The sequence below is a fragment of the Drosophila santomea genome, chromosome 3R, assembly GCF_016746245.2.
Source record: "Drosophila santomea strain STO CAGO 1482 chromosome 3R, Prin_Dsan_1.1, whole genome shotgun sequence".
Taxonomy (NCBI): Eukaryota; Metazoa; Arthropoda; class Insecta; order Diptera; family Drosophilidae; genus Drosophila; species Drosophila santomea.
Window position 1 is genome coordinate 14,274,931 of NC_053019.2, and position 14,731 is coordinate 14,289,661.

A 14,731-nucleotide genomic window follows, 5' to 3' on the forward strand; every position below is an offset into this window, starting at 1 on the left:
CCAGCGAAAAACTTTATAACTTATTGCCTTTGAAGCTTAATATCCACTTGACCAAAGCAACTACTTACTGGGTAACCATCGATATAAACAACGAAACTTCCACCTATAGTGTAGTATCAACTACATAACTATCGATAAATATTGAACACCCGAGAGATTTCCCCAAGTTCAACGAACGGTCATACTACGTCGGCCATTTGTCTTTGTGAGCGTGACAGAAAAAGTTCTGTGAAAATCGAAGTAGAATTTTAGCGAGCAAGTCGAGCAAAGCGTCTGATTTAAACTGGAGAAAATGGGATCACGCAACGAGTGCCGCATTTACGTGGGAAACCTGCCGCCGGATATCCGCACCAAGGATATCCAGGACCTGTTCCACAAATTCGGCAAAGTTACTTTTGTCGATCTGAAAAATCGGCGTGGGCCGCCATTTGCTTTTGTTGAGTTCGAAGATGCGCGGTGAGTAATGCGAATACACACAGCTGGCCCAGCTGCCCGCCAGAGACACCCGACTTATTCGCGACAATTGCTTCCCCTCCTTCCATGACCACCATTTACTCCGGCTGCCCCTTCGCCCAACATAGAGATGCCGACGATGCAGTAAAGGCGCGCGATGGCTACGATTATGATGGGTACCGTCTGCGCGTGGAGTTCCCGCGGGGCGGTGGCCCTGGAAGCTACCGCGGCGGCAACCGCAACGACCGCAGCCGCGACGGTGGCGGACGCATGGGCGGACGCGGACCGCCAGCCAAGCGCTCGCAGTACCGCGTCATGGTTACTGGACTGCCCGCCTCCGGATCGTGGCAAGATCTCAAGGATCACATGCGCGAAGCTGGCGATGTCTGCTTTGCGGACACATACAAGGACGGTTCCGGCGTCGTAGAGTTCCTCCGCCACGAGGACATGAAGTACGCAATCAAGAAGTTGGACGACTCTCGCTTCCGTTCGCATGAGGTATGTTAATTTGGCGGGCTCCAACTTTGTAAAATTCAAATGTATTCGGGTTTTAAGGTAGAGAAATTACCTTTGCATTTATTTTGTCAGCATACATTATTCACTAGCTGGAATAATTTAATGTGATTTCATGAATGAAGAATGACATTGAGTTATATTGATTTGTTTGCATACACGTACTTATACACTTAAATGTGTCTAATTAATAAAAATCTAGTTTGCCTTTTATAGATTAGTTCGTTTGCATATCCGTTTACATTTTGAAAAATAGCTCCTTTAATTAAGTGATGTTATTCAATTGATATTAATACCCTTATTGTCTTTAGGGCGAGGTTGCCTACATTCGCGTACGCGAGGATAGCGGAGATAACGACCGCAGCGGTGGCGGCGGCAGCGGTGGAGGTGGTGGTGGCAGCGGGGGCGGTGGAGGCCGTGACTACCGCGACAGGTATACCAAATATTACAAAAGTTTCTTGTTCAATATTTATTCTTTGAATCCCTCCACAGATCCCGTTCGCGCTCATTCTCATCGAGACCGCGCCGTCGTGGCACTCCCACATACTCCCCAGTGCGACGTCAATCTTATTCCAGGTCTCGCTCACGCTCTAACTATTAAACACAACCAAGCATTATCCATTAATCTATAATATTTCTACGAGCAGGAAAAGCAAGCTAAATTAAGAAAACGCATTCAATATTTGTTCAAGAACTCTCAAATATCCTACTTTGTAAATTGACTATCCAAGCCTTCAGCGAACCAATCAAGTTTGTTCAGTCAAGTTCCGAACTCTCATCGAACCCAACATATTTAAAAACCACTTGCTTTTCCAACTGTATCACACGTTCTAAGAAGCAGAGATGTTATCTTAAATTATAATCCACCGGGCAAAATTTGACAAAAACAGTTCAAAAATGGCAAGTGTAAACCAAGGAATTTTCTTAGGCAACCACCACTCGGCATTCCTTGATTTGCTTTTGTTTTATTTTGAGCCTTTGCTCAGTCTGCATACTACAAATTATATTATAAATCTAATTTTGGCTGCACGTTTACCAAGCTAATTTATTAGAATCTACCTTAACGAAACAAGAAACATCGATACAGAATAAATATGTTTGTAATGAGAGAAAGAAAAGAAACAGAAATCCGAACACAACGCAATGTCCAACCACATTGATAAACAAACTATTAATACTTTAATTTTTATTTTCTTCTCTTCCCCATTTTGCGCGTTTATGTTTGGAGAGTGATGAGGATGTGGAGGATGAGGATTAATGGATGAGGAGGAGGAGAAGGATATTTTGATGTTGATTTTGGCGTGGATTGGATAAATTTGGATTGAAATTAGAGGAGGCAGGACCTGTCTATAGATCTTATGAATATGAAAATATTTATTTGATTGTAATCAGGATTGGATTTGGATTTAGAATTGTTCTGAGCACTTCGCTGGGACAACGTGGGATGCAGTGTCCCATGGCTAACTCGCACCTCGGAGGAGGAGACAGGAATTTCGCATTGTTGAAGGATTTTCTGTGTGAACTTTGGTCGTGTTCAGGTTAACGGATGTTTGGAGGAGGAGAATGTCGATGACATCGGTGACGGTGAGGAACACTTGCGTTGGCCTTGGACAGGACTAGAGCATACAGTTTCGGACTCGGCCGCATCTCTTCGAGCCTCGCCCCTTCTTCGGCAACTGCCTAATGGTCGGGATTAGGATTCGCTTGGACAGGCTCTCACGCTTTGTTGTCGCCTTCCTTGGATCGCACTTCAGACACTAGCTCACCCAGGGAACCGCGTGTTTCGTGGCCTTTGCGCCTCTGTCGTTATCATTTCACGGATTTGCTGTGCATCATCCTACGTTGACTTGCGCCCAACGCTGGATAGTGGATAGTGGTTCTTGGTCTGGTCTGGTCCGATCCGATCCGTTCCGGTCTCCCTCTGTCTCGCCTCTCAGTGGTATGTTAGATTGCCACATCAATTTTTACTTTTAATTTGCGTTATTTAGTTTTTAATTTATTTATTCTTTACCCGTCTTTCGTCTCCATTGATATTGTTGCCTCCAAAATGTGGCGATTGTCGCGTGTGCGTTTTTGTTTTCCATTTTTTGACTAGCAGGGCGAAAATTCATAAGCCCCGACTATAGCCCACACCCGCATCATTTGCATGAACTTTCGTTAACCTAATAAACTACTGTAATACCAACAAAGAAATTTTAGAACACAGCAGTTCTCTCGTTTTCTTTGCTTATCGATCAACCTATAAGCCATAGTCCTAAAATATTTTTGAAATAAAATCCACCTTTACAATAAATATTAAAAAAAAAATTAAGAAAAAAAAATAAAGCTTTTAATACTACATCTTAAGATGGGTGCCAGGAAAATATTTCAGCGATTTACCTGAGTTTAAACAAAGTAAGGTAAAGCAAGATAGAACCCAAAGTCGAGTTCCTCGGCCATCTGATACCCGTTACTCAGTTAACGTGAAAGTTCAACATTATTTTGCCATCTCTATAGAAATTGGAAAGCAAACAAAGAAAAACATATTCAAAAATGTATTTCCTTTACTCTAGAATTAACGTATATAAGTAAAATTAGTCTTCAGACTGTTTCTTTTCTTGAAAAAAATACATTAAAGTTCGCTTGCAAGTTTTGGAGAAAATTAGTCACTGCTGTTGTAAAAAATACTTTATGATCAGATGGTCTCGTTTTCACAACCGCTGCGTTCTAAATCCAAGTTTAAACTGCCCGCCAATGGATTTTTACAGAGGACTGTTAATCCGGCAATGCTGCCTCACCTTGCTGTAACGGAAAATCCCATGTAGATCAGCGCTCAAGTGGTATTAGGTCATTTTGCCACACGGCCACACTGGCAAACAAACTATATAAGCAACACGCGCATTTTGTTGTTGGGTTTTTCAAATTATATTCGCCAGCTGTTCGGACGCGCGTGGGAACTGCTCAGTGTTTGTTGTTATTTTTTGTTAATTTTGAACGCAACGAACTGGTCGCGTACGTATTTCCATTTATATTTACGCATTAATTTAACTCGCGCTGTAAAATAAAAGTAGTGGGGAATCCTCATCTAAAATCAACCATCTCACACGAGGAAAAGTGCGCCAAAAGTTCGGGAAACCCATAGAAACCCTATGAAAAGAACGCCTTGCATATCATGTTGTATACCCACGTAAAAATTAAATAACAAATAATTCGGAAAGTGCACAAAACACGCTTGCACAAATATTGTTCGTGGGCAGTCTTTGGACGGCTGAAGGAGAAGATATCCGACGGTCGTGGGATCCAATAGAGTGCTTCACCAGATCGGCGGCCCTTCGTTTGTTAATGGTGTTTTGTGGCGGTGCATCCAGGTTATCAACGCCCTCCTCGGCTCCAGTTTTATTGGACTCGACCGGATTGGACGTACCTATCTGCGGTTAGTCAGTGGGACTGAGGAAACTATTAATCGATCGCGATTGTACAACCAATTACCGTGTTTATCACCTAATTCAAAGCCGCCTGGCACGAAGCGAACTATAAAGAGAAGCTGAAGTGTCCAAATAATAAGTAGACAGCGCTCTTGATTACAATCGCAGTGTGTTAAAACTACAGCTACTTGAAGTTGGAAGATATATATATAGCCTGAGGTAAGAGCTGCACTTTATGGATGTTTTGCATGCCCATGGAACTGCTGAGATCATTAAAGTTGGCAATTTTAATCGCAGCATCAGCGATTTCCACCTAGCAGTCATTGTTATCGATTGAAACCTGAAAGGTTTTTTATTGATCATAATATAAAATTAGTTGTTCGAGGAGGTGGAGGTCGGCTGATCTAAACAAATCATGCGATTTTGCTGTTTATGATCCTCATCAGGAATCCCATCTGGTTCGGTCTTTATTGTACCGACTCATGAGCACTTTGTAAATATTCCTTAGTAAAAGTAAGTCTCGATTTCGATCGTTTGACATTGGTAATGTGACCCAGTTAGGAGTAGGGTGCTTCTTCAGTAACTCGATCCGTCAAGCCAAAGGTGTTGCCTTGCGGCTACTACCTACCTAACTGCTTGCAATGCAACCTGCCTAGGGTCTTCAAGGTCTCCTCCCCGTCGGTTTCCTGTTCATCTAAGCAAACACTGCGAGAAAACTTCAGCTATGTATCAGTAATACCTACCTCTTATGTACAATTATATGTGTAACATAAACAACCATTTGCAACGAAATCCAAAGATTTTTAATTGTGTTAGTAGTATACTTATTTTGTACAGTGCATATTTGTGCAGACAGCCTGCTGGTTTGAGTCCCTTGTGCGTATCTCTGTTCTTTGTCGTCCCCGGCGTGTTAATCTTTTGTTGTGATGAGATGCTTATCACACCTACCGCCGCCTTGCGACAGGTGCATTCTGAAGTTTCCGCTGGAGCTGTAAGAAAAGGCGATCCGCGACTGGAAACTGGCAGCCGTGGAAATGGGAAACCCTTTTCGCTCGACCATTCAAGTGCCGCTGTTCGTTTGCCCGAATGATTGACGGGCGGCAACTGTGACCCCTTAACCCCTTGTTGCCGGCACTCATCGCGTAAGCAATTTATGTTAGTTGTTGTTTGCCTGTTGTGCCTTGTCTTTCCGACCGGGTCCATTCACAAATCTTTTGGGAAAATAAAATTCAATGCGTACGACAAAACCACCCTTAATATTTGCCCATTGCTGACTAATTGTGGGCATTTTCTGATAATTCGTTGAAGTCACTAGAAATCATAGTGAGTTTTGCTGCCATATAATTTTTTGCTATAACTGGAAATTCAAAGAAAGAAAAAATGGTTTATTAGATGATAAAGATGATAAAGTCGTAACATCAACAGATAAGATTATTTTGGTTTATATAGAAGAAATAATATACCTGCGATTATGCAAAAATATATATGTACATAGTTCTAGGGAATTAATTATGCTGGAATATGCTACATTTAAGGTTTTTAAAATACGCTTCAAGCTCATATGGTTTGTATTAAGGGTATTTTGGTTTCGTACATGTTTTTTTGTATTAAAGCCCATCGTATTTTCCGAGGCCAGTCCGGCCAAGCATTTAATTAGACACTTTTTACTTTTCCCAGCGCACAAGACGCAAACTTTTATCCGCGGCGGCAACAAGTTGAAGACGCGAGTCTGGCCCGTCTGTCTAATTGTTTTGACTGTGGAAATTTCTCCTGGTCTTTTTAAAGCTGCAGTCCGAGCTGGAGTGTGGCGGCCAGGCGGCCAGGAAACTGGTTTGCCAGTTTCACGCAATCCCAGAGCTTTAATTCGGTCAATTCAGCGGGAGCGGCATAAGGCGACTAAGGCTCATGATGATGATGATGACGATGACTAACGCTGGCCCCGAGGCATCGACCAGGGCAACGAGAACGGACCAATTTGGCCTTTTACCGCAATCAGGTTTGGGATGCGGTTTTAGTTTCGGTCTTGGTCCGCTCGATACGATACGTCAACGGGCCGACCGAATGGATGAATGAATGCCCAGCTGAATGAGCGAATGGTGGCTGAGTTATTCAGCTGGCCGGCTATCCATCATGCTGTCCTCGGAACTGGTTGACCAACACCACTTAATGAGTGGACAAGGCGTCTCCGACATTTCCCATTTGCATCCCAATCCCCTCCGATTCCTTCGACTCCCGGTTCTCGATCCCCACGCAGAGTCATTAGCGGCAAACTATGCCTATATGGGCTGATACCCCGTCAAACATGGCTCGCATTAAATACAGCCATAAAATCGCCAGGGAGGCGTGTTCCATGGGGCACGCGTTTGGGGCGCCGTTTAATTGCGGTGCGCGATTTGCAAGCGTTTTTAAACGCCTTAATTTGCATTTGCATACTCACTGTCTTCGCTCTATGAATGGGAAATTAAACGCCTAATGGACCAGTTGGTTATGCATGTCAGTATATAGGCAAGTGTAAATTAACACATGTACTGAGGCATCAATTTCAATTATTCTTTGTCGCCCTGAAAACTGATAAGGACAACGGGTGACGAACTCGCACTATCTTGGGTTAATTGAGAAGTAAATTAATTCATATTGAAATGTTTTAGAAACTATTACAGATAGGCGTCTGGTTAGGCATTCAAATAAAGCATGCTAAAGAATAGTTCTTTCGGCTACACCATATTATTAAGAAATTATATGTTATATACAAATAAATCGTATATTTTACATGAAAATAACTAAATTCAAAGCGTGCTAGTTCAGTGGATCTGCAATTGTATTTATTTTTAGCTTTGCTCTGCTAGACACACCATTACTTATCGTGCACCATCGGTTTGTAGCCCTGTTTTACGACTTGGCCGCATGTCTGTCCGCAAGGCGCGTTTAAAAACGCCAGTGAAAAGCCAGCAAATCGCGTCAAACATTAAAAACATTACCCTGAGCCGAGAGGGTTGGCCCTGGTAATTGTAAGCGGCTATTAAAATAATTTAACGCGCCTCCGTTTGCAGGCTAAAGGCCGCGAGGACGGGCTGAAAGCATACCCAGGCAGCCCGAAGGGATTAACATAATTTTTGCTAATATTGTGAGCGAGGCTCGCAGCACATAATGCGCTTAGAAATATGAAATGAATAAAGACTGCATTAACCTGAATGGTGGCCACGGCAGCAGGAGCAGCTTCTGCAGCTGCAGGAAGGATTGCGGCCACGGATTATGTAGAGGTGCACGCAGGCTGAGCTGAACCCAAAACTTAAGGGTGACGAGGAGGAAGGCGGCGGAAAAAGGAGCATGATCCATGATGAGCTGTGCGGCAGGAATGCGCCAAAAGGCAGCGACGCCGACTGCATTAAAGTGGAAAATCCTGTCTGACAACATTTAAACCAAAAAGAAATATATACACAAACCTATAGTAAATATGTGCAAAATAAAACCTACAACAAAAAACCACAAACAACACATAATAAGCGTGAAAAAAGGCAAAATGAGAGCAAAACCAACCCAGTCCAATTCCCAGACTTGGCTCCACTCCAGACCAGAAAGGATAAAGTGGGCAATGAAAAGGGAGTGTGGCTAGGAGAGAAAACCACCAACAAACAAAGGAAAGAAAACAAAACGAGAAGATTGTCTTTAACTTCTAGACGGAATGCTGTAATACCCTAGGAAAAGTAAACATTACAATTTATTTATTTGTTTGTTTCCAAGAACGTTTGCAAAAAAAGACATTCACACAAACTGCACTATTTGAAATTCACAATGTTAGGGATGTGCATAAATATTTACACTGTCCATCGGTTTTATAGTTCATGATTTATGGCACTTAAAAAAAAATACAAGAAAATAATCTATAAACATGCATTAAAAGCAACAATAATTGGTTTATTAGTTCTTACTCAAAGAATTTATACATTTCATCGAACAAATTACAATACATAAATGTTCAAAGAGAATTAAAACATCATGCGATTATGATTAACGAATTGCAGAAAATATTTCGGACACCTGATCCACAGGCACACTCAGCACTAAAAGCATTCCGATTTGCACATTTTCCGCGATTTCGTTTTGCACCACACACCAAATACACCAAAGATGGACGGCGCTAAGAACCACATTCATAACATCAATAAAAGTTCGTGTTTGTTTACGGGTAAAGCAAATTAATAATGAAAAATCACATGTGGTTTTCCACAAACCAAACACGAGGCGAACAATTCTCCCACTCATATTTTTTATACAAAGAAAAGCAATTAAAATCGCGAAAAACACTACATTTATTTGATTGTATTTTGGAAAAACGAAGCTCCAAATCTTGCGTGGCCAAATGATATGAGTATACCACAGTTGATGATTAATGATGCTTTGTGGATGCAGATATTAATGTTTATGAATAATTTGTTCATATTTAACAGAACTCCTCGATGTTTAATAATTGCAACCGAGTGCTAATTGAAAACATTTCCAGGAATTCCATGTGTGTTTCGTTCAAGCCATTTGTATTGCTGTCAACATATGCGCGTTCGATTTATCAGGTAGTTTTTGTGAGAAGTCCGCTGGCAACGGTGGATTTCGTTTCGTTGAAAATGTTTTCTGGTGAACCCATTCTTCGATATGAGGAACCACTCCATCGTGTCATTTCCGTTCAAATTTCTACATTGACGAATTGACAAAAATTTATCATGGCATTGTTTCCTGCAAATGTTATAGCCCGCATTTTGTCACAGTCCGCGACTGAGAAAAAGGTATAACAAGATCCGACCCAAAAGCTATTTCTTTTTCGGGCCTACACTTTACCGGGAAAATTAACGACAACTGACAGGCGCAGAACAAAGGACTCTGAACACAAATCAAAGAAGTCAGTTATCATAACACAATATCCATAGAATACTCTTGCTGACCAGAACGCTCAATCAATTGTTAAAATAATTGATTCGATTACAATGCTCTACGAGGTAATCAATTAAAAGTTGTTCTGCAGAATGCAAAGGAAAATCGTTATAGCAATAAAACTGAAATGGCTATAATAATAATTCCTAATTGTGATTTGCATGCGCCATTTCGAACTCAATCAAAACTCAACTCTGACCGCGGGCGTTTATTACATTTTTCTGCGTATGATGTAAATATGTACATGTCAGTTCGCTTATAACATTGCTTGTTGTTTATTGTTCAATATTATTTATTTTCGCCATAAAAAAATTTTTTTATTTGATTTATGACAGCCAATTTGAGGTGGGTTGTAATTGAAATAATGCTTCTTAATGGATTGCGCGAATGTCTATAAGTGTTATGGGAATATTTTCATTAGCTTGGAAACTCTGTAACATATTTTACCAACATCAGGTGGAATGCTTTCTCACAATCTGCCAACTGATGGTAATTGGTGCGTAGCTTCCACTCTTTCTTCCCTCTGATATTCAATGATGCGTTACCAGAAGCATTATTGTCTGCCATACGAATTGATTGTCTATTTGCATTGTTCATTTGGCTCTATGAAATCATCACCATACAACTACCTGTTTTCCGGAATTTATCTGCACTGGAAATAATTCTTGTTTTAAATATTTGTTCAAACAAATTATAATTTATGGACAGAAAGGGTGCCAACACTCAAAATTCAACAGAGCCCTAAAACAACTTTTCTGTTTGTGGCAATTATAAACTACTAATTGTTGTTCAACTGATACATGTATGATTTCCTTGGCGTGTTTCTGGGTGGAAATGCGCAATAGTCCGGCACAAGTATCCGAGTATGGAGTCGCCCAAGATCAATGACACCAGCGAACGGAGTTTGGTGGTGCGAAGCGGGTTCTGGGCGCTTATCAAAAGTTCTGGTCTGTTGATAAACAAGCGGCATGATAAATGGACAGCAATCAATAACGTAGAGTTGGGTGCTTCCTTGGCCAGCCAGTTAGTCAGTGGGTCGGTTTGTTTACCTGCAATCAAAACAGTTTATGTTTTTCCCTTTCATTCTGTTTGCCTGTCTTGTATGTAAATAAGTCCGTAAATACGCGGACCGAATAGGCAGGCAAATAAAACGTAGAATGGCTTCCCCCATTCACTTCTGTCGCACTTTGTTTGCCCTCCTATTTGCGAACGCTGCGTATACGCAATGGGTGCAGTTGTAAGTTCGATCGCACGGTATTGGGCTTGATTTCACTGTGATCAAGGTTATGCGGGTGAAAAGTTAGCAGAAAGGTCCTAGTTGCATGTCAGAAAGGTGTTGGTGATAGCACAATAAACGAACCACCAAAAACTGGGTTAAAAGTTAACTTCTAAAGGGGCCGGTGAGCATTGCGCATACGCAACGTGGCTGCAGTAAAGTCGTAAAAACGAGAAAACAACTGCTCACCTGAAGGCAGTTCAGCGGCAGCTGTTTGTTCAATAAAAGCCAAACAAGCTTGCCTTAACTCGAAAGCAACTTGAGGAAATTGAACGAAGTGGCTATACACTACTCGAAAGCCACTTTGCCTGCTTCGCCCATCAGCTGAAAGTCTATTAATCCGCATTTACATTCGCACTGCAGTCTCTTTTTCCATGAGTTTATTTTTTGCACTCAATTAAAATGCCAAGTTCAGCGCCTGCCAACTTTCAAAACTGACAGCTGACAGATGGAAATTGCCCGGCTAAGGAAAACTCCTGGCCGGGTCACGGACTCGTCACTCATTCCACGGGCCAACTATCAATCATTCCTCTCATTTGCCTGTGAGGCAGGTGCAAATGTGTCAGTTGTAAATGAGCAGAAAGTTCACAAGAGCCTTTGCAGTTGGCTTCTTGAAAGTGTCACCGGTCTTGAGTGGGGAACACGGACTGTTTTAATTGAGATGAATAAATGATAAGACACCAGCTGTCTTTCCTTCGTTGCTACAATATTTGCTATCTCTCCTCCAAGATATTAATATTTTAATTCGGATTTCTTGAATTGCAGAGATACTGGAAGAGGCAAACGGAGTCGAAAATATTGAAAACCAGGGTAAGTTTTAAGCAAAATATAAATTCCTTAATTTACGCCAACCCCTCAGTGCAGAAAAATTACGCAATTCACCTTTGAGCAGGTAATTATCCAAAGCTGCGGTCCATAAAATCCGTTTCTTCGCACTTCGGTGGCTGCAGTTGCTGAGTTCCTTTGGACTGGCTGCTTTTAAATTCGATGCACTGCCTGGCGGTTTGAACTCTCACCCCCGGGAAAGTTCTGGGGTGAAATGGTTGGTTTGGAAGGGGTTGCGCGTAATTAATGTGCAGAATCACGCGCCTGCATTTAATTCACTTTGGGGCATGGGAAATCGCCGAATCGAGAAAGCCACTCGAGCGACGTGGCAACATTTCTGCACGCACTTGGTCGATGCGATTGGGCACCCAATGGATGCCCATCTTGGACTGCTTCGTCTATTTAAGGGCATCGCCATTGGGCATTGCCATTCCTTCATTAGGCTTCCGAGTCGTATGGCATTTTAATGCAATTTTTATGCGCATTTTTGTGCGCTGTAAAGGCCTTATTCCCTACAACTCGGCTTCCCCGTTGTCGATGGATGTGTCACTTGTAAAAGATCATTTGAATTGTAATTCATATAATTCGCCGTATTGTTGTCTTGATGGGCCTTTGTGACCGGGGCCGCAAGTGCCTGACTTTCGTTTCTGGTGAGTGCAACGTTGCCACAATTCACTAGAGTCTCAATTAGTTGGTCACTGAAATGATTTATTCATCATGTTTATCTAAATTCAACTGCTAAATACATTGTTCACAAATATGCTCCTTCCAAGAATTCAAAATACAGCTGCTTCTTTCGGCCAAATGTTTAATTGGGCATGAAACAAAATTTATCCAAGGAAGTGCATTAAAAACGCATAAACCGCCGGCAAGAACTTAAACAAACATGTTCAGCATCCAAGCGAACTCCACAAAAGCGCCATCAAAGTGTCAAAAATGGAACACATGTGGGGATTAGAAGCGCGCAGAGCTGGCGGAGACATAAATTAGCCCATAATAAAGTTCTAAATAAAGTTTGCTAGCCGCAGGGCATACAGTATATAAATAGTCTCCAGTGGTGCACTGAAGGGGGAATTAACCGCATTAAAAATTTTATAAGACATTTGAGAAGAAATATTTTTCAATGTCTAGAAAAAATGGCAAGGCAGGCGCTGACTAAAATTGGTCTTCACGCGGAAGTTAAATCGTAGGTAAAAGAAGAGAGAAAGCTTTAGTCGAGTTACTCTACTAACAGATAGCGGGTATAACGACTTTGAAAAATTATGTATATTCACTAGTTATTGACACTAACTGTCAAATTGAATAATGTATGAAATATTTAATAACTTAGTCATCGGTTATTTGAGGTCAACCGTTTATTGGACAAACAATAAGTACGAGTAGAAGCCACTAGTAGGCCATGACATCGTGCACCCGGCGGAAGCGTTCGCCTGCTTGCCTTAGCGTCAATCCCCGGGTCTCTGGCATTAAAACGGCAAAAGCCACAAGGCCTATTACCATAATAATTCCGACAGCGACGAAGTACGTGTAATAGAACTCCGGTGTGGGAACAAATTTGACGATCACTATGATGTGGATCACCTGCTCTAGACACACAATCAGGCCAATCAAGAAGGGTTTCACTCTCAACGGAAAGGCCTCGCCCAGATAAACGGATGAGCTGCAGATGAAGAAACCGGCGAAGAACTGGAATGCCATGCCCAGACGGCACACCTGCCACATGAAGTAATCATCAAAGATGTGCGCGTAGTCCCCGTAGACTCCGGCCATGCCCAGCATTAATCCAGCCATGCAAATGAGTCCAAGCAGGGAGACAAATTTCCGGCCCACGGTGTCCAGAACCGCAAAGGTGATCAGGGCACCGATCAGGCGTAGAATTCCGAATATAATCGTGGGCCAGGAGTACAGGGTGCCCTCCACCAGCTCCGTGGTTGTCAGTATTGAATATGACAGCGGCACCGAGAAGGTGAAAGCCACAAAGCAGCGAAAGAGCAGCAGCTTGAGGAAGGGCATCATGGACTCTCCCAGCTGCTCGCCTACTCCCTGGCCGGTGCCCTCCACCACGTACAGCTTGGCCTCGTCGTAGGCTCGATCTCCAGCTTCTCGAGTCCAACTGGATCCCATTAGCTGCTTCACACTGGCACGGGCCTTTTGCTCCTGGTTCTGGCGGATATAGAAGATCGGCGAGTCGATCGTGATTGCTACGCTTCCCAGCGCAATGGCCGTAAAGACAATTCCGAAGATGCCGTGCACTCGGTTGATGGTCATGCCCAATCCCTGAGCCCACTGCGAATCGTAGATTACTTGAATGGCCACTCCCAGTGCCAGAGCATATTGCTCCAACGCACAGCAGGTTCCTCTGTTTGTACTCGAAGCGATCTCAGCACTATGGATTAGGAATGGAACAGTAATCAAGCCTATGCCAACTCCTCCCACATATCGGGCGGCCAGGATCGACTCATACTCATATGGAGCACTCACAAAGATAATGGCGTCAATTAGGTTCATCACACCACCCAGACCCTGTGGATTAACATAGATATTAGTATAGGGAATGAGCTTAGGGCTACCATTTTCCACTCACATAAAATACAATTTTGGGCAGAAATGCTGATGTAATGGCGGACACCACAGCTCCGATTATAACGCCAATAAACCAACTGTACTGGAACTCCAGCGTGCTGGCGGAAACGGCAGCCAAGTTCCAACCAAGTCCTTGGGCCATGTCCATACCAGCATACACGAAGAGAAGGGTGGCTGTTTTTGAAGTATATTTCAAACACAATGTGGTTCTTCATCAATTTACGAAGCTTCTTAGTTCCAAATAAATGTATCCGTAGCCGTCAATTAATTAACACCACTATTATGTTTATACAGAATACAGTTTGGTAGACTTTACAATTTGACTTTAAAGCTCCAAGGCTTGCAAATAATTGCCTTTGTTCTATATTTTCTCTGCATTTTGTTCACTACCGAATTCCGACCAATGTTCTGCTGATCTTACCTGCTGTTCCGGATTGCGTTTGAGAAGGGTTTGCCCATCGGCTGTTTGACTGGGTGATGACCACCGTGGTTGGTGGAGGAGGCGGTGGTGGTTGGCGTCCATTGGTGATATACGTGGTCTGTATTTGCTGGGGTCCCGTGGTGATGTAGGTGGTTTGCTGGACGGGCACTGGACCCGCTGTGACATATGTGGTAGTCATATTCTGCCTTATATAATAAACAGCGTTCTATGTTTGCCTTGCCTTGCAAGGAGCTAGATCGGTTCGTTCGGATTGGTGGCCACTGGCGGACTGGGCGAGCTTTTATGAAATATTTGCGCGTAAGTAGTAGCTAT

At 42.7% G+C, this 14,731-nt stretch overlaps 3 protein-coding genes and 1 long non-coding RNA gene across 4 annotated transcripts in view; 3 read left to right on the forward strand and 1 right to left on the reverse strand.

The window, feature by feature from the left end:
* The first annotated feature begins 181 nt into the window (after nucleotides 1–181).
* On the forward strand, nucleotides 182–2,149 carry LOC120452501 (serine/arginine-rich splicing factor 1B). The gene is made up of 4 exons (XM_039636752.1): nucleotides 182–456; nucleotides 582–951; nucleotides 1,278–1,399; nucleotides 1,459–2,149. The coding sequence occupies exons 1-4, from the start codon at nucleotides 293–295 to the stop codon at nucleotides 1,565–1,567; spliced, it is 765 nt and encodes a 254-aa protein (XP_039492686.1). The 5' UTR covers nucleotides 182–292; the 3' UTR covers nucleotides 1,568–2,149.
* Nucleotides 2,150–2,520: 371 nt separating this feature from the next.
* LOC122756525 lies at nucleotides 2,521–3,171 on the forward strand. Its single transcript, XR_006356505.1, has 2 exons — nucleotides 2,521–2,905; nucleotides 3,065–3,171. It is a non-coding gene; the product is annotated as an uncharacterized LOC122756525 (long non-coding RNA).
* Nucleotides 3,172–3,857: 686 nt separating this feature from the next.
* The window catches only part of LOC120450855 (extracellular sulfatase SULF-1 homolog), a 28,559-nt gene continuing 17,685 nt past the window's right edge, over nucleotides 3,858–14,731 (forward strand). The window contains exons 1-2 of the mRNA XM_039634067.2: nucleotides 3,858–4,589; nucleotides 11,335–11,379. The gene's annotated coding sequence lies outside the window, so the exon portion shown is untranslated. The remainder of the gene's footprint in view (nucleotides 4,590–11,334; nucleotides 11,380–14,731) is intronic.
* Nucleotides 12,008–14,687, reverse strand: LOC120450856 (D-xylose-proton symporter-like 2). The gene is made up of 3 exons (XM_039634068.2): nucleotides 14,399–14,687; nucleotides 13,979–14,151; nucleotides 12,008–13,917 (listed from the first exon to the last, which is right to left on the reverse strand). The coding sequence occupies exons 1-3, from the start codon at nucleotides 14,595–14,597 to the stop codon at nucleotides 12,784–12,786; spliced, it is 1,506 nt and encodes a 501-aa protein (XP_039490002.1). The 5' UTR covers nucleotides 14,598–14,687; the 3' UTR covers nucleotides 12,008–12,783.

Coding starts and splice junctions, on each gene's coding strand:
- LOC120452501 (XM_039636752.1), top strand. CDS start 293: ATGGGATCACGCAACGAGTGCCGCATTTACGTGGGAAACCTGCCGCCG. Junction 457..581: donor GTTGAGTTCGAAGATGCGCG/GTGAGTAATGCG, acceptor CGCCCAACATAG/AGATGCCGACGATGCAGTAA. Junction 952..1,277: donor CTCGCTTCCGTTCGCATGAG/GTATGTTAATTT, acceptor TATTGTCTTTAG/GGCGAGGTTGCCTACATTCG.
- LOC120450856 (XM_039634068.2), bottom strand. CDS start 14,597: ATGACTACCACATATGTCACAGCGGGTCCAGTGCCCGTCCAGCAAACC. Junction 14,152..14,398: donor AACGCAATCCGGAACAGCAG/GTAAGATCAGCA, acceptor CTTCAAAAACAG/CCACCCTTCTCTTCGTGTAT. Junction 13,918..13,978: donor TGCCCAAAATTGTATTTTAT/GTGAGTGGAAAA, acceptor GTTAATCCACAG/GGTCTGGGTGGTGTGATGAA.